The sequence below is a fragment of the Ranitomeya variabilis genome, chromosome 1 (assembly GCF_051348905.1).
Source record: "Ranitomeya variabilis isolate aRanVar5 chromosome 1, aRanVar5.hap1, whole genome shotgun sequence".
In the NCBI taxonomy this organism is placed as follows: Eukaryota; Metazoa; Chordata; class Amphibia; order Anura; family Dendrobatidae; genus Ranitomeya; species Ranitomeya variabilis.
The window spans coordinates 996,778,530-996,798,718 of record NC_135232.1 but is presented as its reverse complement, the minus strand read 5'-3'; the positions used below and the strand labels follow the sequence as shown (position 1 = coordinate 996,798,718).

General features: G+C 42.6%; 1 protein-coding gene across 7 annotated transcripts in view; it reads left to right on the top strand.

Moving 5' to 3' along the window:
* Window positions 1-20,189, top strand: part of NEK1 (NIMA related kinase 1) — a 143,909-nt gene that overhangs the window by 17,088 nt on the left and 106,632 nt on the right. For 5 of the 7 annotated variants that reach the window (XM_077279490.1, XM_077279491.1, XM_077279488.1 and 2 more), the window contains exons 4-12: window positions 3,004-3,087; window positions 3,173-3,240; window positions 3,324-3,410; window positions 11,504-11,558; window positions 13,223-13,423; window positions 16,847-16,916; window positions 17,066-17,217; window positions 18,211-18,270; window positions 18,548-18,613. In XM_077279490.1, the coding sequence (XP_077135605.1) occupies window positions 3,004-3,087; window positions 3,173-3,240; window positions 3,324-3,410; window positions 11,504-11,558; window positions 13,223-13,423; window positions 16,847-16,916; window positions 17,066-17,217; window positions 18,211-18,270; window positions 18,548-18,613 (843 nt within the window). The remainder of the gene's footprint in view (window positions 1-3,003; window positions 3,088-3,172; window positions 3,241-3,323; window positions 3,411-11,503; window positions 11,559-13,222; window positions 13,424-16,846; window positions 16,917-17,065; window positions 17,218-18,210; window positions 18,271-18,547; window positions 18,614-20,189) is intronic. The other 2 variants (XM_077279489.1, XM_077279487.1) reach the window with 1 other exon arrangement.

Here is a 20,189-nt window from a genome sequence, read left to right as displayed (position 1 = left end):
GCCATGGATCCTCCCAGAACTGCCAGATCTCCTCTCTCAGGGTCCAATACTCCATCCACGGGTGGCCAACTTACACCTAGCAGCGTGGAATTTGAGAGGTCGCTGCTAGAGGGGAAGGGGTTCTCTAGGCATTTGGTTAATACTCTTCTTAAAAGTAGAAAAACCTCTACTATTAACATCTATGTCAGAATTTGGAAAAAGTTCTTGTCAGTTTCAGGGGCACAAATTGGCCAAGAACCTTGCATTAATCAAATTCTAGAATTTTTACAAAAAGGTTTAGAATTAGGCTTAGCCACTAGCACTCTTAGAGTCCAAGTGTCTGCTCTAGGAGCGCTGTACAATTCTAACCTAGCCAGCAATTACTGGATTTCTAGATTCTTCAAGGCGGTTACTAGATCTAGGCCTGTTATTAAGCAAAACATAGTTCCATGGGATCTAAATCTGGTTCTTTCAGCTCTAACACAAACTCCTTTTGAGCCTATTGATACTATTTCAGTAAAAATCCTGTCGCTTAAAACAGCCCTGTTAGTTGCTCTCACGTCGGCAAGACGGGTTAGTGATCTACAGGCCTTATCTAGACAACCGCCATACATGCAGTTTAGAGAAGATAGAGTTATTATGAAACCTGATCCCCTCTATCTTCCTAAAGTAGCTACAAAATTCCACAGGTTACAGGAAGTGGTTTTGCCATCATTCTGTTCCAATCCCGCTAATGATAAAGAACGTAGTTTTCATTCCCTAGATGTGAGAAGATGCCTCCTTAAGTACATTTCAGTTACAGATCCCTGGAAGAAAGATAATTCCCTTTTTATATCTTATCAAGGTGTTAGAAAGGGTTGTAGAGTATCCAAAAACACTTTAGCCAGATGGATCAGGGAGGCGATATCTCTCGCTTACACTGCAGGTGGCGTTGAAATCCCAGAAGGTATAAAGGCTCACTCTACTCGAGCTGTAGCAACGTCCTGGGCAGAGAGGTCCGAGGTGTCGATTGAAGACATATGTAAGGCGGCCACATGGTCTTCTCCTTCTACCTTTCTGAGACACTATAGATTAGACCTGGGTAGCTCCTCTGACCTCACGTTTGGGAGAAGGGTGCTTGAGGCTGTTATCCCTCCCTAATGTTTCTTATTTCTCTGAAAGTCTCTCGTTGTGCTGTCATGGCGACTGAATAAATACGTACGCTACTTACCTGGTAGCAGTGTTTTTTCAGGAGCCATGACAGCACCCTTACATTCCCTACCCTATTCTTTCTCGGATGGCTCATCACTTTCGCTATTTTCCTCTTTTGAAAATGATATGTTCACTTAAATTAATAAATTGTACCATAGTTTATGCTGTTTCTGTGTTACTAACCAAGGAGGTCCTCTCATGCTCTGGAACTAACTGATGCGAGGGAGAGGTACCGCCCTTTTATGTCTGTAGGTTTCCTGTCCCTGAAGGGCGGATCCCCTCTCTCGTTGTGCTGTCATGGCTCCTGAAAAAACACTGCTACCAGGTAAGTAGCGTACGTATTTAGTCTATAAACTTCTGACATGTCCCCGAATTTCCAAGCAATACATTTTGTATTTTTTTTTCTGAAAAAGCGAAATGGTCAAAATTAAAACAAACAGCAACAGTGCTTTCAGACCTCAAATAATGCAAAGAAAACAAGTTCACAATCAGTTAGAAACAACAATACTAATGTTCTAACTCAGGAAGAGTTCAGAAATCAATATTTTGTGGAATAACCATGATTTTTAATCACAGCTTTCATGTGTCTTGGCATGCTTTCCACCAGTCTCTCACACAGCTTCTGGCGCAAAAATGTAAGCAGTTCTTTGTTTGATGGCTTGTGAGTATCCATCATCCTCTTGATTACATTCCAGAGGTTTTCATTGGGGTTCAGGTCTGGAGATTGGGCTGTCCATGACAGGCGTTTGAGGTGGTGGTCTCTTAATTTTTGCCAGAGCTGTATAGGGGAGTAGTCAGTGCTGAACAGCTGAGATCATCCAAGTAAGTAAGCTGCAGAGAGTCCAAGCTGAACAGTTTAACCGTGGAATGCTAACAAAAATGTTCTCCGTTTAATATGAAGGAGAAGTGTTTCTGATCAGTGCAGGGTACGTGAAATCAGACGCTGTTGTCTTCTGGCCCCTCTCTGTCACGGAAACTCGTGACAGAAAGGCTGGAAGCAGCTCGAAAGTCAAGCTGCGGACCCCGGCCTGGTTCATGGCCCATGGAAGGACCAATGAGCTGGATGCCTTACAGGCCCAGTTGCTATTGGGTTCCCCATCATCCCTGATTGCAGTCCATACCACTGGCCTGAACTGTTCACTCCTCAACGCTTTGCCTCTGCAATATCTGAGGATGGCAAGGACACTGATGGCTGGCTGGATCCAGTTGGCTTCTTTTGGAAAGAGCTTGGAATCGCTGTCTGACCACTGCTGATAGACTGCAGAGGTGGTTGGTATCCTAGGCAACAAACAGTCATCTATAAAATAAAAAAAAAAAAACACTCCATTCTTAAAGGGGTATTCCCATCTCCAAAATCCTATCCCTATATTTAGTAGGTGCAATAATAATATTAGCAAATACCTCCAATTAGAAATGTAGTATAGTTTTTCTGATTCGCTGTGTCTCTTTCCTAATGTGCAGACATGACATTGCAGTGGCTTAGATATCCATGGTTACGACCACTTATATAGTGACAGTTACCTAGTTGCTAGTGGCCGTAACCATGGATACTTAAGGTCCTACAATGCCTGCACATGAGCGAAGAGACATAACCAATCAGAATAACTATACTACATTTCTAATAGGAGGTAATTGCTATAATTATTATTATTATTACACCTGCTACATATTGGATAGGATCTTTGAGATGGGAGTACCCCTCTAAGTAAGTAAATTACAAAGTTGCTTGTTTTTTTAGCACTTTTCATTTCTGCCCATTGAAGAATGTGAGACCAAGTTATGTAAGTTTACTAAATAAAATGATCTATGGCGTCTGTTATTTCCTCTCACTAGATTCTAGATTGGTTTGTTCAGCTTTGTTTGGCCCTGAAGCATGTTCATGATCGGAAAATTCTCCACAGAGATATCAAGTCTCAGGTAAGCCGGATCTCCACTGGGATTATTATTGGTGGTCTTCGGATGGTCCTCCCAGGAACTAATAAATGATTTCTCACTCTTCTAGAATATCTTTTTGACCAAAAGTGGGACCATCCAGCTGGGTGACTTTGGAATAGCGAGAGTGCTGAATAGGTCGGTGTTGTGGTCCGGTGCCCGAATGCTTAATGTGAACAAGTCTCTTATCTTTTAATGTCACGTGATTTCTTCTTGTACAGCACCATCGAACTGGCTCGAACATGTATAGGGACGCCATATTACCTGTCTCCTGAAATATGTGAGAACCGGCCCTACAACAATAAAAGGTAAATAATACACATTGTCTCTTTCTGATCAGCCTTAGGATTGATTTCCTAGGCAGTAATTCCATCAGGGGTCATCTCTTAAAGGGGCATTCCAGGTATAGCAAACAAAAATAAATAAGTAAAGGACATGCTACCATCACCTACCCTATAAAAATTGTAGGTGTCCTTCAGTATAACAAGACAGCGGCCATTTTAATTCAGTTGTAATTTCTTCCGTAGACAAAACTCGAATGATTTGCTAATTAAAAGTATTTATAATGAAATTTCATTTAGTTAATAATAATTTTCTGTTCCAAGAGAATCCCTTTAGGATGACCATAGCTATTCTCTGTACATTTGGAATGCTTGTTACTAAAGAGGCATAAAAACGGAATATTTCACACATAGTATCATTGTTTGTTTTTGCTTATATTACCCCAAAATTTGACATTCCTTTATTTCCACCTATCCTGTTTAGCATCATAGATGCAGCAATAGATTAGATCATCGTTGTTTACTGCTGCCGCCTGCAGGTCTTTGTCACTCTCCAAAAAGTGTAGTTAAATACCTTGTACAAATCCCTGAGCTCTGCTGATTGTACCGCTCGTCAGAGTAATTTAATTTCGGCTTAGACTGAAATCATCTGGCTCATGATTTCCTCAGGTTTCTAATGGGTAGAGCAGCGCGCTGGAGAGAAGGACGCAGACGTGAAGACGCTTGGTCTCTAATGCACAGTGCTTTGTAAACTTTATTAGTATGTGATATACTAGTGACTCAGCATCATCGCAGGGAGCTAAGTCAGCCGCAACTATTCATAAAAAGAAGGAGCAGATGGGTTGTTCTGTGCTGCCGTGAAAGAATGGAGGATGCCAATCCAGTAGTAAGTGGCTTATTCGTCAACGCGTTTCAGAGCATACAGCTTCTTCATCAGGAAAACCACGGTAAGGTGTAAAAGTTTGAGCACCTCTGGTCAAAATTCCTGTTATTGTGAACAGTTAAGTGAGTTGAAGATGATATGATCTTTACAAGGCCTAAAGGTAAAAATGACACACTTACTTTGTATTTTAGGCAAAAAATAAATATATGGTCATTTTTTTTTTAAATTGCAAAAAGAAAAATGGCTGATGCAAATGTTTGGGCACCCTTGAAGATTTGTGTGCTCAGTTAACTTTTGTCAAGGTTTCAGACCTTAATTAGCCTGTTATGGTTATGGCTTGTTCACTATCATCGTTAGGAAAGGCCAAGTGATTCAGATTTACCAGGTTTATAAAAACCCAGCCTCCTCTAAACTTGTGCCAACAAGCAGCTATGGGTTCTTCTAAGTATCTGCCTAGCACTCTGAAAATGAAAATGATAGAGGCCTACAAAGGAGAAGGCTATAAGGAGATAGCAAAGTTGCCCTTTCCTCCAGTTTGAAATGTAATTCAGATATGGCAGTTAACAGAAACAGTGAAGGTCAAGATAAGGTCTGGAAGACCAAGCAAAATTTCAGTGAGAGCTGCTCGTAGGATTGCTAGAGAGAAAATCAGAACCTCCGCTTAACTGTATAAAACCTTTAAAAAGATTGAGCAGACTCTGGAGTTGGTACATTGTTTTACTGTTCAGAGACACCTGCACAAATATGGCCTTCATGGAAGAGTCATCAGAAGAAAACATCTCCTGCATCATCACCATAAAATTCAGCATCAGAGGTATGTAAAAGAACATCTAAACAAAACTGATGCATTTTGGAAACAAGTCCTGTGGACTGATGAGGTTAAAATAGAACTCTTTGGCCACAATGATCAAAGGTATGTGTGGAGAAAAAAGGGCACAGAATTTAGGAAAAGAACATCTCACCAACCATTAAGCGTCTGGGTGGATAAATCATGCTTTGGAGTTGTGTTGCAGCCAATGGCACAGGGCACATTTCACGGGTAGAGGAAAGAATAGATTCAATGAAATTTCAACTAATTCTTGATTCAAACATAACACCATCTGTAAAAAAGCTGGAGTTGAAAAGAGGATGGCTTCTACAAATGGATAATGATCCTAAACACATGTCTAAATCCACAATAGACTTCCTCAAGAGGCTCAAGCTGAAGGTCTTACAATGGCCCTCACAGTCCCCTGATCTGAACATCATTGAAAATCTGTAGCTAGACCTCAAAATAGCAGTGAGTGCAATACGATCCAGAAATCTCACAGAGCTGGAAGACTGGATGAAAATCCCTCACACAAGAATTGGAAAACTCTTGACTGACTACAAAAAAGCGTTTACAAAGTGAGATAGTTGCAAAAGGAGGTGCTACTGGGTAGTAACCATGCAGGGTGCCCAAATTTTGCATCCATCCATTTTCCTTTTTGTAATTTTTAAAATGTTATAAACATATATATATCCTAAAATATAAAGGAAATGTGTCATCTTTAACATTAGACCTTTTAGAGATCGTTTCATTTTCAACTTGCTTAACTCTTCACAATAATAGTAATTTTGACCAGGGGTGCCTAAACATTTATATGCCACTTTAGCCAGATCTGAATTGACCATTTTCGCAAAATCTGCTGCCTTCTAGGAAAAACTGAATATGTGCGTTAGTACGAATAACACTAATAACATTTTCAAGACCTTGTGATTCACTTATCATCCATTCAGCGCAATCATGTGCTTCGTGTAGTTCTGACTCTGTTCCCTCTCCCATGGGAAATAGAGTGTCTGGGTTCAAAACTGTTCATATATATGTATTGCTGTCAGTATGTGCCGATCAGTGAAGCCTTGTATGTAGCGAGGCTGGGAGCTGAGAGATGTTTGGTCTGTACTCGCTTTTGAATTTCACTGACTGCGTGTGGGGCTACTATGGTTGATTAAAAAAAACAAAAACGCATAAAAAGATGAACTGGAATATAAGTTGGTGTGCTTGCAGCCACTATTCAGACAAAACTCCAGATACAATATAATAAGCAAATACCCTGCAGTAAATAAATAAACAGCAATAGTTCATGAAAATAACATAGGGCGCTTAGTTAACATAATTTTTATAAAAAAATGTTTAAGCCTGTCCACCACGTCATGGTGACCTTACTCATGACTGTCCTAACCTCTAGTATCCAAACCTTACCATGTGTCAAGTGATGTGGCTAAGGGCTGAGACCTGGATAATGGACACTCGAGCCAGACCTTAATTGGCAATATGTGCAGATGTGAGAAGGGAAACCCTTTACTTACCTAGCCTGGTAGCTGGGAGATGTTTGGTCCGAGCTCTTTTGAATCTCACTGGCTGCGTGTGGGGCTACAATGGTGGGTTATCTAATATGATGTCAGTGCCCTTATCCTTAAGGCTACGTTCCAACGATCTGGGACTGGCAGTGATTTGGACGCAGTGTGTGTTCGCTGCCATTCCTGATCATGGGAACGTACCCTTAGAGTAGCTGCTACCTCGGACACTTGATGGTACCCCTTGGATGACAGGGTCTAGGTGTAATGAGTCGGAAGCACGGCACATTGGCTTTCCCCATGGGATTGTGTAAGCACTTCATGGGCATGGCTTTTGGTCTACTTCTAGATCAAAGTGAAAGAGGGACCATAATTTGATATGCCAATGGCTGGCCCACTGGATACTGCATGTTTGAGTGCACAGAAATGGACATTGTCTTCTTCAGGGAATTTGGATGGAACTTTACTTCATGCAGTGATTAGTGATGTACATGGTGCCCATTCCCTACAGTCCTGCACGAGGCCTAGGAAGGCACCAAGGTCTTTTAGTGATTTTTGGCAAGGGAATATTCTGTATGGCAGTGACCCTGATTGGAGAAAGATGAAATAGCCTAGAAATGTGACAAAACTGTAGCTTGGTCTGTGAGGCTTTGCATCCCGTGTGCACTTGGAATTGTAGGAATGATAGTGTCATCATTGCAGCTTTTTCAGTCTCACAAATATTTTTCTGTTTGTGCTACATCACTCTGTTTCAGAAATATTCACACTTGTTACTTTTGGAGCGCAGTGTGTGAAGTTTCTGTTTGCCGTTCAGCTTGATGTTCCTTCAGAGTCTTTTCTGGGGGGCATGCACTTTAACTGCTCCCCCCCACCCACCTCACAGATGCTGCCATCTGAGATTGCTGGACTGCTTGATCAGCAGCCAAGCTGTTATTGGCAGCGACTGTGAGCAAAGGAGAAAGCGCTCACCCCAAGAGAAGACCCTGAGGAAAAGTCCAGAAGAACTGTAAGCAGAGATTTCACATACTGCTCTCCAACGGCAACAAATATGAACATCTCCTTAACCCCTTCATGACCCAGCCTATTTTGGCCTTAATGACCTTGCCGTTTTTTGCAATTCTGACCAGTGTCCCTTTATGAGGTAATAACTCAGGAACGCTTCAACGGATCCTAGCGATTCTGAGATTGTTTTTTCGTGACATATTGGGCTTCATGTTAGTGGTAAATTTAGGTCGATAATTTCTGAGTTTATTTGTGAAAAAAACGAAAATTTTGAAAATTTTGCAATTTTCACATTTTGAATTTTTATTCTGTTAAACCAGAGAGTTATGTGACACAAAATAGTTAATAAATAACGTTTCCCACATGTCTACTTTACATCAGCACAATTTTGGAAACAATTTTTTTTTTTGCTAGGAAGTTATAAGGGTTAAAATTTGACCAGTGATTTCTCATTTTTACAACAAAATTTACAAAACCATTTTTTTTAGGGACCACCTCACATTTGAAGTCATTTTGAGGGTTCTATATGGCTTAAAATACCCAAAAGTGACACCATTCTAAAAACTGCACCCCTCAAGGTGCTCAAAACCACATTCAAAAAGTTTATTAACCCTTCAGGTGTTTCACAGCAGCAGAAGCAACATGGAAGTAAAAAATGAACATTTAACTTTTTAGTCACAAAAATGATCTTTTAGCAACAATTTTTTTATTTTCCCAAGGGTAAAAGGAGAAACTGGACCACGGACGTTGTTGTCCAATTTGTCCTGAGTACGCTGATACCTCATATGTGGGGGTAAACCACGGTTTGGGCGCACGGCAGGGCTCGGAAGGGAAGGAGCGCCATTTGACATTTTGAATGAAAAATTGGCTCCAATCTTTAGCGGACACCATGTCGCGTTTGGAGAGCCCCCGTGTGCCTAAACATTGGAGCTTCCCCACAAGTGACCCCATTTTGGAAACTAGACCCCCCAAGGAACTTATCTAGAAGCATAGTGAGCACTTTAAACCCCCAGGTGCTTCACAAATTGATCCGTAAAAATGAAAAAGTACTTTTTTTTCACGAAAAAATTATTTTAGCCTCAATTTTTTCATTTTCACATGGGCAACAGGATAAAAATAGATCCTAAAATTTGTTGGGCAATTTCTCCTGAGTACGCCGATGCCTCATATGTGGGGGTAAACCACTGTTTGGGTACACGGCAAGGCTCGGAAGGGAAGGAGCGCCATTTGACTTTTTGAATGGAAAATTAGCTCCAATCGTTAGCGGACACCATGTCGCATTTGGAGAGCCCCTGTGTGCCTAAACATTGGAGCTCCCCCACAAATGACCCCATTTTGGAAACTAGACCTCCCAAGGAACTAATCTAGATGTGTGGTGAGCAATTTGAACCCCCAAGTGCTTCACAGAAGTTTATACCGCAGAGCCGTGAAAATAAAAAATAATTTTTCTTTTCTCAAAAATGATTTTTTAGCCCACAATTTTTTATTTTCTCAAGGGTAACAGGAGAAATTGGACCCCAAAAGTTGTTGTCCAGTTTCTCCTGAGTACGCTGATACCCCATATGTGGGGGTAAACCACTGTTTGGGCACAAGTCGGGGCTCGGAAGGGAGGTAGTGACGTTTTGAAATGCAGGCTTTGATGGAGTGGTCTGCGTGCGTCACATTCCATTTGCAGAGCCCCTGAAGTGCCTAAACAGTAGAAACCCCCCACAAGTGACCCCATTTTGGAAACTAGACCCCCCAAGAAACTTATCTAGATATGTGGTGAGCACTTTGAACCCCCAAGTGCTTCACAGAAGTTTATAACGCAGAGCCGTGAAAATAAAAAATCATTTTTCATTCCTCTAAAATTATGTTTTAGCAAGCAATATTTTATTTTCGCAAGGGTAACAGGAGAAATTGGACCCCGATAATTGTTGCCCAGTTTGTCCTGAGTATGCTGGTACCCCATATGTGGGGGTAAACCACTGTTTGGGCACACGTCGGGGCTCGGAAGGGAGGGAGCACCATTTGACTTTTTGAATGCAAGATTGGCTGGAATCAATGGTGGCGCCACGTTGCGTTTGGAGACCCCTGATGTGCCTAAACAGTGGAAACCCCTCAATTCTAACTCCAACACTAACCCCAACACACCCCTAACCCTAATCCCAACTCTAGCCATAACCCTAATCACAACCAAACCCCAACACACCCCTAACCACAACCCTAATCCCAACCCTAACCCTAATCACAACCACAACTTTAACCCCAACACACCCCTAACCATAACCCTAACCACAAGCCTATTCTTAATCCTAATTCCAACCCTAGCCCTAATTCCAACCCTAACTCTAATTCCAACCCTAACCCTAAGGCTATGTGCCCACGTTGCGGATTCGTGTGATATTTTTCCGCACCATTTTTGAAAAATCCACAGGTAAAAGGCACTGCGTTTTACCTGCGGATTTACCGCGGATTTCCAGTGTTTTTTATGCGGATTTCACCTGCGGATTCCTATTGAGGGAACAGCTGTAAAACGCTGCGAAATCCGCACAAAGAATTGACATACTGCGGAAAATACAGCGCAGCATTTCCGCGCGGTATTTTCCGTACCATGGGCACAGCGGATTTGGTTTTCCATAGGTTTACATGGTACTGTAAACCTGATGGAACACTGCTATGAATCCGCAGCGGCCAATCCGCTGCGGATCCGCAGCCAAATCCGCACAGTGTGCACATAGCCTAATTCTAACGCTAACCCTAGTCCTAACCCTAACCCTAGTTCTAACTCTAACCCTAGTTCTAACCCTAGTGGAAAAAAAAAATATTTTCTTTATTTTATTATTGTCCCTACCTATGGGGGTGATAAAGGGGGGGGGGGGGTCATTTACTATTTTTTTATTTTGATCACTGTGATAAGTTTACCACAGTGATCAAAATGTACATGGAACGCATCTGCCGGCCGGCACATTCGGCGGGCGCACTGAGCATGCGCCCGCCATTTTGGAAGATGGCGGCGCCCAGGGAGAAGACGGACCGACTTCGGGAGGCTCGGTAAGTATGAGGGGGTGGTGGATCGGAGCACAGGGGGGTGGATCGGAGGACGGGGGGAGCGGACAGGAGCACGGGGGAGCGGACAGGGGGACGGAGGGGGGTACCGGACAGAACGGAGGACTGGGGAGGAGATCGGGGGCGGTGGGGGGGGGGGCAGAACATGATTTCCAGCCATGGCAGATGCTATTGCAGCATCGGCCATGGCTGGATTGCAATATTTCACCGTTTTCATAGGTGAAATATTGCAAATTGCTCTGATTGGCTGTTGCACTTTCAACAGCCAATCAGAGCGATCGTAGCCACGTGGGGGCAAAGCCACCCCCCCTGGGCTGAAGTACAACTCCCCCTCTCCCTGCAGATCGGGTGAAATAGGAGTTAACCCTTTCACCCGATCTGCAGGGACGCGATCATTCTGTGACACAGCATATGCGTCACAGGTCGGATTGGCACCGACTTTCATGACGCATACGCTGTGTCACAGGTCGGGAAGGGGTTAATGCAGTGGTGCAGCAGAAAAAATATAAAAGTGGCAGAATCAGGGAAGGTCAGAGATTCTGACCATGTGTTTAGCTCAATTTTTTTGAGCAAGTGACAGGTCCTCTTTAAATTGCTGTGCATTCCTCACAATCTTATATACATGTACGAGAAACCTGTCTGAGTGTCTCTTCTCAGTGAGCAGTGGAGAAAAGATGGATTCTTGTTTGCCCCATCCTTTGTAAATGGAGTACAGAGCTTTTCCATAGACTTGAATGTTAGAGCTTTCAGCACACAGCTGCTCATGGGGTGAAAGTGTTCTCAACGTCTGCCCTGATTGTGCATCCATCTATACGAGCTGCACTGCCCAATAATAGTTTGTTCTCACTATTCGGTATACTTTCTTTTTCAGTGACATTTGGGCACTGGGATGTGTCCTGTATGAAATGTGCACTCTCAAACATGCGGTAAGTAACATTAAAGGGTCTCGAGATTTTTTTCTCCCTTTGTTTTTGGTAGTAAGGATACGTATTTATTACGCTGTCACAGTTTCAGGCTTTGTCCAACTACATTTGCTATAAAGGAATTACAGGTGATTCTCACAAAATTAGAATATCATCAAAGGGTTAATTTATTTCAGTTCTTCAATACAAATAATGATACTCATATAGAGTAATTACAAACAGAGTGATCTATTTCAAGTGTTTATTTCTGTTAATGTTGATGATTATGGCTTACAGCCAATGAAAACCCAAAAGTCATTATCTTAGTAAATTAGAATACTTTATAACACCAGCTTGGGTATTGGGTTGGGACTCCTTTTGTATCAATTACTGCATCAATGCAGCGTGGCATGGAGGCAATCAGCCTGTGGCACTGCTGAGGTGTTATGGAAGCCCAGGTTGCTTTGATAGCAGCCTTCAGCTTGTCTGCATTGTTGGGTCTGGTGACTCTCATCTTCCTCTTGACAATACCCCATAGATTCTTTGTAGGGTTAAGGTCAGGCGAGTTTGCTGGCCAATCAAGCACAGTGATACTTTTGGTTTTAAACCAGGTATTGGTACTTCTGGCAGTGTGGACAGGTGCCAAGTCCTGCTGGAGAATTAAATTTCCATCTCCAAAAACCTTGTTGGCAGAGAGAAGCATAAAGTGCTCTAAAATTTCCTGGTAGACGGCTGCGCTGACTTTGGTCTTGATAAAATATAGTGGACCTACACCAGCAGATGATATGGCTCCCCAAACCATCACTGTTTGTGGAAACCTCACACTAAACCTCAAGCAGCTTGGATTGTGTGCCTCTCCACTCTTCCTCCAGACTCTGGGTCCTTGATTTCCAAATGAAATGCAAAATGTACTTTCATCTGAAAACACCACCTTGGACCACTGTGCAACAGTCCAGGTCTTTTTTTCCTTGGCCCATGTAATACGCTTCTGGCGTTGTCTTTTGGTCATGAGTGGCTTGACACAAGGAATGCGACACTTGTAGCCCATGTCCTGGATACGTCTGTGTGATGGTGGCTCTTGAAGCAATGATTTCAGTGGCAGTCCACTCCTTGTGAATCTCCCCCAAATTTTTGAATGGCCTTTTCTTAACAATCCTTTCAAGGCTGCAGTTATCCCGGTTGCTAGTGCACCTTTTTCTACCACACTTTTTCCTTCCACTCAACTTTCCATTAATATGTTTGGATACAGCACTCTGTGAACAGCCAGCTTCTTTAGCAATGACCTTTTGTGGCTTAGCCTCCTTGTGGAATGTGTCAATAACTGCCTTCTGGACGTCTGTCAAGTCAGCAGTCTTCCCCATGATTGTGGAGCCTACTGAAACAGACTAAGGAACATTTTTAAATGCTTAGGAAGCCTTTGCAGGTGTTTTAGTTAATTATTGTAATTTACTGAGATTACTTTTGGGTTTTCATTGGCTGTAAGCCATAATCATCTCTTTGTTTGTAATGACTCTATATAATATATGAGTTTTACTTTTTGTGTTGAAGAACTGAAATATATTAACTTTTTGATGATATTCTAATTTTGTGAGAAACACCTGTAAATATTCAAAAATGATTTGTACTATTTTGCACATCATTTTTTTTATATCTATTTCTTTTATCATATATTTATGATTTACTTTCAGTTTGAAGCCGGTAACATGAAGAACCTAGTTTTGAAGATCATTCGAGGATCTTATCCCCCTGTGTCAGTGCATTATTCCTATGATCTTCGTAACCTGCTATCTATGCTTTTTAAGAGGAATCCCAGGGATCGTCCATCTGTCAACTCCATATTGGAGAAGCCTTTTATATTTAAGCGCATTGAAAAGCTTTTATCTCCACAGGTAAGATAAATATTGAGATCAAATATGTTAATGGGTAGGACAGCTAATATCGACTCCCAACAGTGTCAGACTATCTGCTGGAGGATGACGTCTCCAAACTTGCCATAGAACCGAGGGTAAAAAGCGACTTAAACTGATTAGAGGAGATTCTGAAAGGGTGATTTTCTTCCCTAAGAAAGACAAAGACTGTGGAAACTAGACAAAAAGGATGACCTCTAAGGATGCTGCCATATTGCCTATAATTGTCATGTAGAAAATGGAGAGGGATGTGACATGTATTTCTAAGAGTCCGGATTCTGGTTTGAGGAGATGTTCTCTTGTCTGAGTGTAGAATATTTGTCATGGATGTGTGAAGCAGCATCACCAATAAAAATGTGTCAAGGAGGATCCTAGATTGTAGATTATTCAGTCAAAGCGTGATATAGGATCCCGGTTATCTGCAGACATTCTTGGTTCTCAGTCCAAGAATGGGCTGATGAGAATGTTGTTCATTAGGTTAGGACTACAACCTCCCTGACCCTCACCCTCCCCTTTTAAAGTATAAGACATGACTTTTGTGAATACACAACTAAAAAAAATGTGTGGGCTGAACTGGGTAGAACAGAGTGCTAGAGATGTGGAGGTAGTCGTCCTGGTTTGCACAGGAAAGGGAGCTTGCCAGGATTCATGAAAGATATAACTGAGCAAAGAAATTCCATCCTTAAAACAACATAACTGGACGTGTTTTTAGTTGTATCAGGTACACAAAGGGATGGACCACTTCCTTTCTTTTGGGAGCCACAAGCTGTTTATAATTAAAAACTAGAAATCTGTCAGAGGAGGAGAGCAGACAATTCAGTACTTTCTTAGGACTGAGAAGATGGCTCTATAAAACAAAGTCAGCTGGAGAGAACCAAGTTGCAAGGAAGGTGGAGAAATTCATCTAATATTCATATTAGAAGAAGACCTATCTGATCTAGATATCCATGAGTGTGACAAGCTAGTCATCTTGGAAGAGGAGAGGTTAATCTCCCACCTGAAAAGCCCTCGATCGTGTGGCGAACTTGCCAGCACAAAGCTTGGTAGCAATCTTCCAAGGCAAATTGCAGGGTGCCATGAAGGAGTAGGCTTAAGGAAGGTTTCCTTATTTTTTTGAAGACTAAAAGCCCTCTGCTGCGAGGGGATAGAAACGAGTGTGTCCTGGGGCCTATATTAGATAGTTTGGGACTGGTTTGTGAGAGAAGGGTATTCTTGCTCTTGGTTACCTCAAGAGATGGCAAACCTAACAGAAATTTTAATAAAAGCTGCATTTGCACTCCATGCCCCTGCCAAGAAACCTATTGAGTCCGACGAGGTCACTGGTTGCCTGAGGGGAAAAAAAACAACTGTTAGATGCTAACTGGCCGAGTGAAGCTAGTTTGATAAGCTAGATGAGAATGTTCCTGGGAATGGACCTATAAACGATTCTGTAGCATGATTTCTGGAACTAGGTAGAAAAAACTCCTCAGACAAGGTGGCTGTGAAGTCTGGAAGTGAATTAGTTTGTCTGTGAATTGCTATATTAGACTTTGGGAAGAGTCTTTCCATGTGTTTTCATACTCTGGTCAGACCTATTGCAAACCTGTATGGTTACTGAAGTGTCTAAGAGTGTGCTTCAGTATCTCGGAGGTTAGCCCTTCTAAGCAAGGAATAGAGCCAACACTTCTACATAAGAGAAACATTTCATTTTAGGTTCTGACTCAGAATCTAAATGGTAGTTGTGCTCCACTAAAGGAGTCTCAGTGGGATGAGGAAGGCACTACGGGTGTCTAGGACACAGACAGTAGCCTGGAATAAAAGCAGGAATAAGGTCACTTGGTTCTTTAGTGGGCCTCTCCATGCCAAAAGCTCTCTGCTAGTGGGTCTGACTAGCCCTAGAAAGTGGTTACAGTGCCACCTGGTATGCTTGTGAGATTCCCATGCTCAAAAGTCTTTGGTGTGTCTTACTCGCCCCTGGGCGAAAAGGAGTTTGTCCAGTTCACAGGGGGAAAGGATAGGGCAGGTAAAGAAGTCCATAAAGAATACATGCACATTGCTTTACATAAGTAGCAGGACTTAGTCATTGTGTAGTGGGTTAGAAGCCGAGGACTAAATTTGTTGGTGAGGCCCAATCCTGGAAGATGGGTTACCACTGGTAAAGACCAAAGTCTTCAGTTTCTAATATGAATGTTTGTCCCTGTTTAAGAAAAAAACCCAACACTTCTACACTTCACTGGTGCTGGCGCGGTTCCAGCGGTGTTGGCACTTATGTTCCCGGGGCTCACTTGAGGTTATGTCACATGATCCCTGTGCCCAATCAGTGCTGGCTTCCATGTTCCCACCTTTGGACTTATAAGTTATCAAGAGGGGGTGAGAAAGCAGCCGCGGTTCTGACTTCCTCTTGATTACTTATTCGACTATATCTGGGGAAAGTGGAGTCGACGCTGATTGGGGGCAGGGATCATATGATGTAACAACCTCACATGAGCCCCGGAAAGTGAGTGCCAATACTGCTGGCACCGGAGGGGATTACATGAGCCCCGGAAAGTGAGTGCCAATACCGCTGGCACCGGAGGGGATTATAAAGCCACTTTAGTATTTTACATCAGTATTTGTAAGCCAAAACCTGGAGTGGTTAAAAACTGCAGAAGTCGTGACGTGTCTTTATTATACTTTTCCTCCGATTGCTCCACTCCTGATTTTGGCTTACAGATACTGAGGCAAAATACTGACCAAATACTGAATATGTCAATGTGGCCTAAGTGTTTTTTTATTTTAACAGGAGCAAACATTCAGATTGAGAAACTGTTGTCCTAGTATTGGGCAACCCCTTTAACTATGCCACAGAATTTTTACTTTGTGGAACACTGATGTTCACCAAAAAAGCATGGTGGTAGTTCAGTTTTCATTGAAATGGTTTAGTTAGAAAAAAGGCTAAGGCCCCGACTCTTTGAGACTGGTGTTACGTGCCAGAGTTCATTAAGAAGAACCCCTCGCTTACTGAACTCTGCACATTTTTTCAGTGGCGTGCGCCTCCGAGCTCCTCACCAGAAATGTCACTCCAGTCCAGTCACGAGACAGGAGTAACAAATATTAGTCCATTTTGGCAGAGGTGCCCAAATCTAGTGCAAAAATGCCAGAGGTTGCAGAAATGTTATGCATCTTGTTTTTTTGCTAAATTCTTTTACTTTTCAGAGTGTTTTACTCCAGTTTTCTGGTGTAAACACTTTGATGAATCAGGTGTTGAGTGTATCAGCACATGGAAACCTCTCTACTGAGTTTTCATTAGTCATTAGGAAAAAAACACTATAAATCGTGCCATGAATGGGATTTGTAATAATCACAGCAGGCAGAAATAATGTGATTTTTTTTTCCCTTCTATACCTTGCGTGCTTTCATGTCCACACTATGGTTTGTCTTCTCCAGCTTATTGCTGAGGAGTTTGGTGTGGGAGCAGTTCTGAATCCACCTAAACCTCCAGGCCACGCAGCAGCTGGTGAGTCCGACATCTCAGATACAGTTCTTCCTTGTTATGACGTATTCTTTATTTTAATCACTCTTCATTTTGACGTTTTACTTTAATTTCTTATTACATAAATAGTTTCACTTTTCCATCATTGACAATGTTTTTTTTTCTGATCTAAGCCAAAAGACCAGCACAAGTCACACCGTCAGCCTCCCCTCCTGCTCAGAAAATCACAAAGCCAGCTGCTAAGTATGGAGTGCCTTTATCTGTCAAAAAGCCTGTAGACGCTAAGAAGCATTACGAGAGGAAGCCACAGATCAAACACAGACAGGTGGGAACAATGGAGATTTATTGGTAATGAAACGTTACTGAGCCCTATCATAATAGAAAACATGTTCCCTGAGGTCCCCAAAGCTTCACAGAAGGGGCTGCACAGGTGCCTCACCCCTCACCTCTCATGTGCGAGATGTCCATGCCTCTTCTTTACATCTTTCTGAACTTCCTGCCTAAATGATCTAGGCTAGGTGCCCCCATCTTTCGGGAGCTTGCTTCTGGTCCGGTGTCCGACACTTGGCAGGTTCCTGTGTTGGCTTGTGACCAGAGCAGCGTGTGAACGACATCCGACTGCTTATTGTGCAGTTTGCTCTGCCACAGCCAATGAATGTTCCTGGAAAGGGATGCTGGGGTCACTCCTCGTCCCCCGAAACACTGTTCAGTGTCAAGCTTGTGACTGGAAATATAGTGCCTGGGACCTGGGCAGAAGAAGAAGCTACTGGACGATGGTGGGCCTTGTTTCTGTTGATCTATATTAGTAACTTACTATTTTTAAAGATCACTTATGTGTATGTTCTTTTGAGTGGACAACCCCTTTGAGAAATGGTGGTTGTCCATTACGTTTTATTAGTGTAAAAACGGTTCATGTTGTTCATTACATTAAAAAAACCACACATGCCCACCAAAAACCTGTTGCTCAGTATTCTACTGTTTTCCTCACTGCTTTGTCTTCTGTTGGGGGTATAGGGTAACCGCTGCAGCCAATCTGATTGACTGCACTGTTCACCTGAAAACCAACGAAGATACCTTCAGCAGTAGAAAGGAGCACCTGCTGGTCCAGTAGGTGAGTATGGGTTTTTTTAAGCATCATATCAGGCCATTTTTACACTAATAAAAAGTAGCAGAGATCCCCTTTAAGTTTCAATATTTGTACATAAACGTTCCGTTGACTTCTGTACAACCTGTCCACTTCCCGCTTGGTGGCACACCACGGGTGTCTGCCGGCTGTGCTCTTTGAGTCTTCTAATTTGCAGTTTCACTCTTTGTCCAGGCCCCAGCAGTGCCAATGAAGAAAATGAATCCAGTAGAAGACAGGAGGAAAATGTTAGAGGTATAGAGCTGCCCCTGCTGCCTTCTTAACAATCCACCACAAAGCAACTCCCCAGAGCTGAAGGATCAGCAGTGTGGCTCGGGTGCAAGCCACTTCATTGCTCATGCTCTACAGAATGAACCTACTTAAAACCTCAGAACCTTTCCTCCTAGTTTCTTCCCACTCTCACCCACTAACCATGGTCTCCTTCTAGTTTTGATGACACTAACCCTTTTTGTCACTAGGAACACAAGGCGTCCGAGTGCAGGAGAAGTAATCGTACTTTTGTGTTTTGCAGGATGTGGTGAAGAAAAAAAGGCTGGAGATTAGACAGCTTGAAAAAGAGAAGAGACACCGAGAACAGGTACGGACTGCTCGAGTAATGTGGAATTGGTCTACAAATAAAAGTCTGCTAAGTGTTTTGTTTAAGGCTGTCTCCGTTTTTTATTCTTCCTTGGTTTTGTGATATTCTCATGTTTTAAACAATATGCCATCACCTGATTGCCAAAGGCCGACTGATCCTGAGTGCGGTTCAATCGTTTTTATTTAACAGCATCATAAAAGACACCTGCTGTAGAAACAAACCATATGACTGGATGGCTGACATTGTGCTAGTATTTTTATAGAACAAGTATTAAGAAAGAAGAAAAAAAGCGAGAAATTTAGAAAGAAAAGAGGAGGGGAGAGGGGGTTTTGGTCCCAACTTAAAGGCCGATTCATCAAAGCTTTAACACCAGAAAACTATGATAAAAATTTTAGAAAGTAAATGTTTATTGATTTTAAAACCTTTTACAGAAAGAAATAACAGGATATCCCAATCAGGACATTTGCACGAACGCAAATTACGGTACACATAGGAATATAAAGTCCAAAACGCCTACAACATGTCTCTTCACACCATTGTCAGGACCAGCTAGCCAACGTGCAGTCCAGACATAGAGCATATCTTAAGGCTGTATAGCACAATATTTAACAATAATTAATAGTTACCGCAACTTTAGACCAATCTTATAGGGAGGACGACTGTCAGTTCCCCTCTCTCTTAGGGTACCTTCACACTGGTCGATTCTGCTACGATTACGACGCATTTGCGTCATATTCGACATCGCAGTACGAGCTCGTAGCCAGCGGTCACACTCTACGATGTTAACGCTTTTTCTGACGTAGTTGCGATGTGAACGTCACGCGTCGCAATCGTACGCTACCCTTCACACCGCCATAGTCCTACGACTCCGAGCGTGACGTATTACCAGCATGGGCGTGCTAAAACGTCACGCCCAATCAGGAGACAGGTATGCGGAAGCCCAACCCACGTAGTCGCATTACGAGCTCGTATGACCGCCGTCACATACTACGATTTCGACCGCCACAGCGGGACATTTACGACGAAAGAAAGTTCTGCTCTTTCTTTCACATCGTACGATGCTGGGCTGCGTCGCAAATCGTAACGCCATGTCACACTTTGCAACCTCGGAACGAGGACGGATAAACGTCACAAATCGAACGCTCGTTCAGACTTTGATTGCACAGTGTGAAGGGGCCCTTAGGCTAGGGTCGCAGGACCTTATATTCTCCTCCTGAAAAATACCATCCAATTGTGCTAATCTGATCAGAGTCTGAGTTTGAACAGAGTGGAATCAGGTTAAGTGTTCTGTTTTACAACTAACGACTGGTGGCACTAAATGACAATTAGTTTGTGAAACCACTTCCCCAGAAAAAGTCATTAGTGCCGAAACGCACCCCGGGGTCATGGCATTCACCTCCAGCACTAGTAGCAATTTTTTTTATTTGTATTTTTACCTTATTCTTACTATACTACCATAAGCAACATTTATTACTAGAGCAATCAGCTTTTGTGTCCAGGGTTATTACATTGTCTCCTGGGGCCATGTGATTGTTCATTATTATTTCTGCCTACTAAGGGCTATCTGTTTGGTACT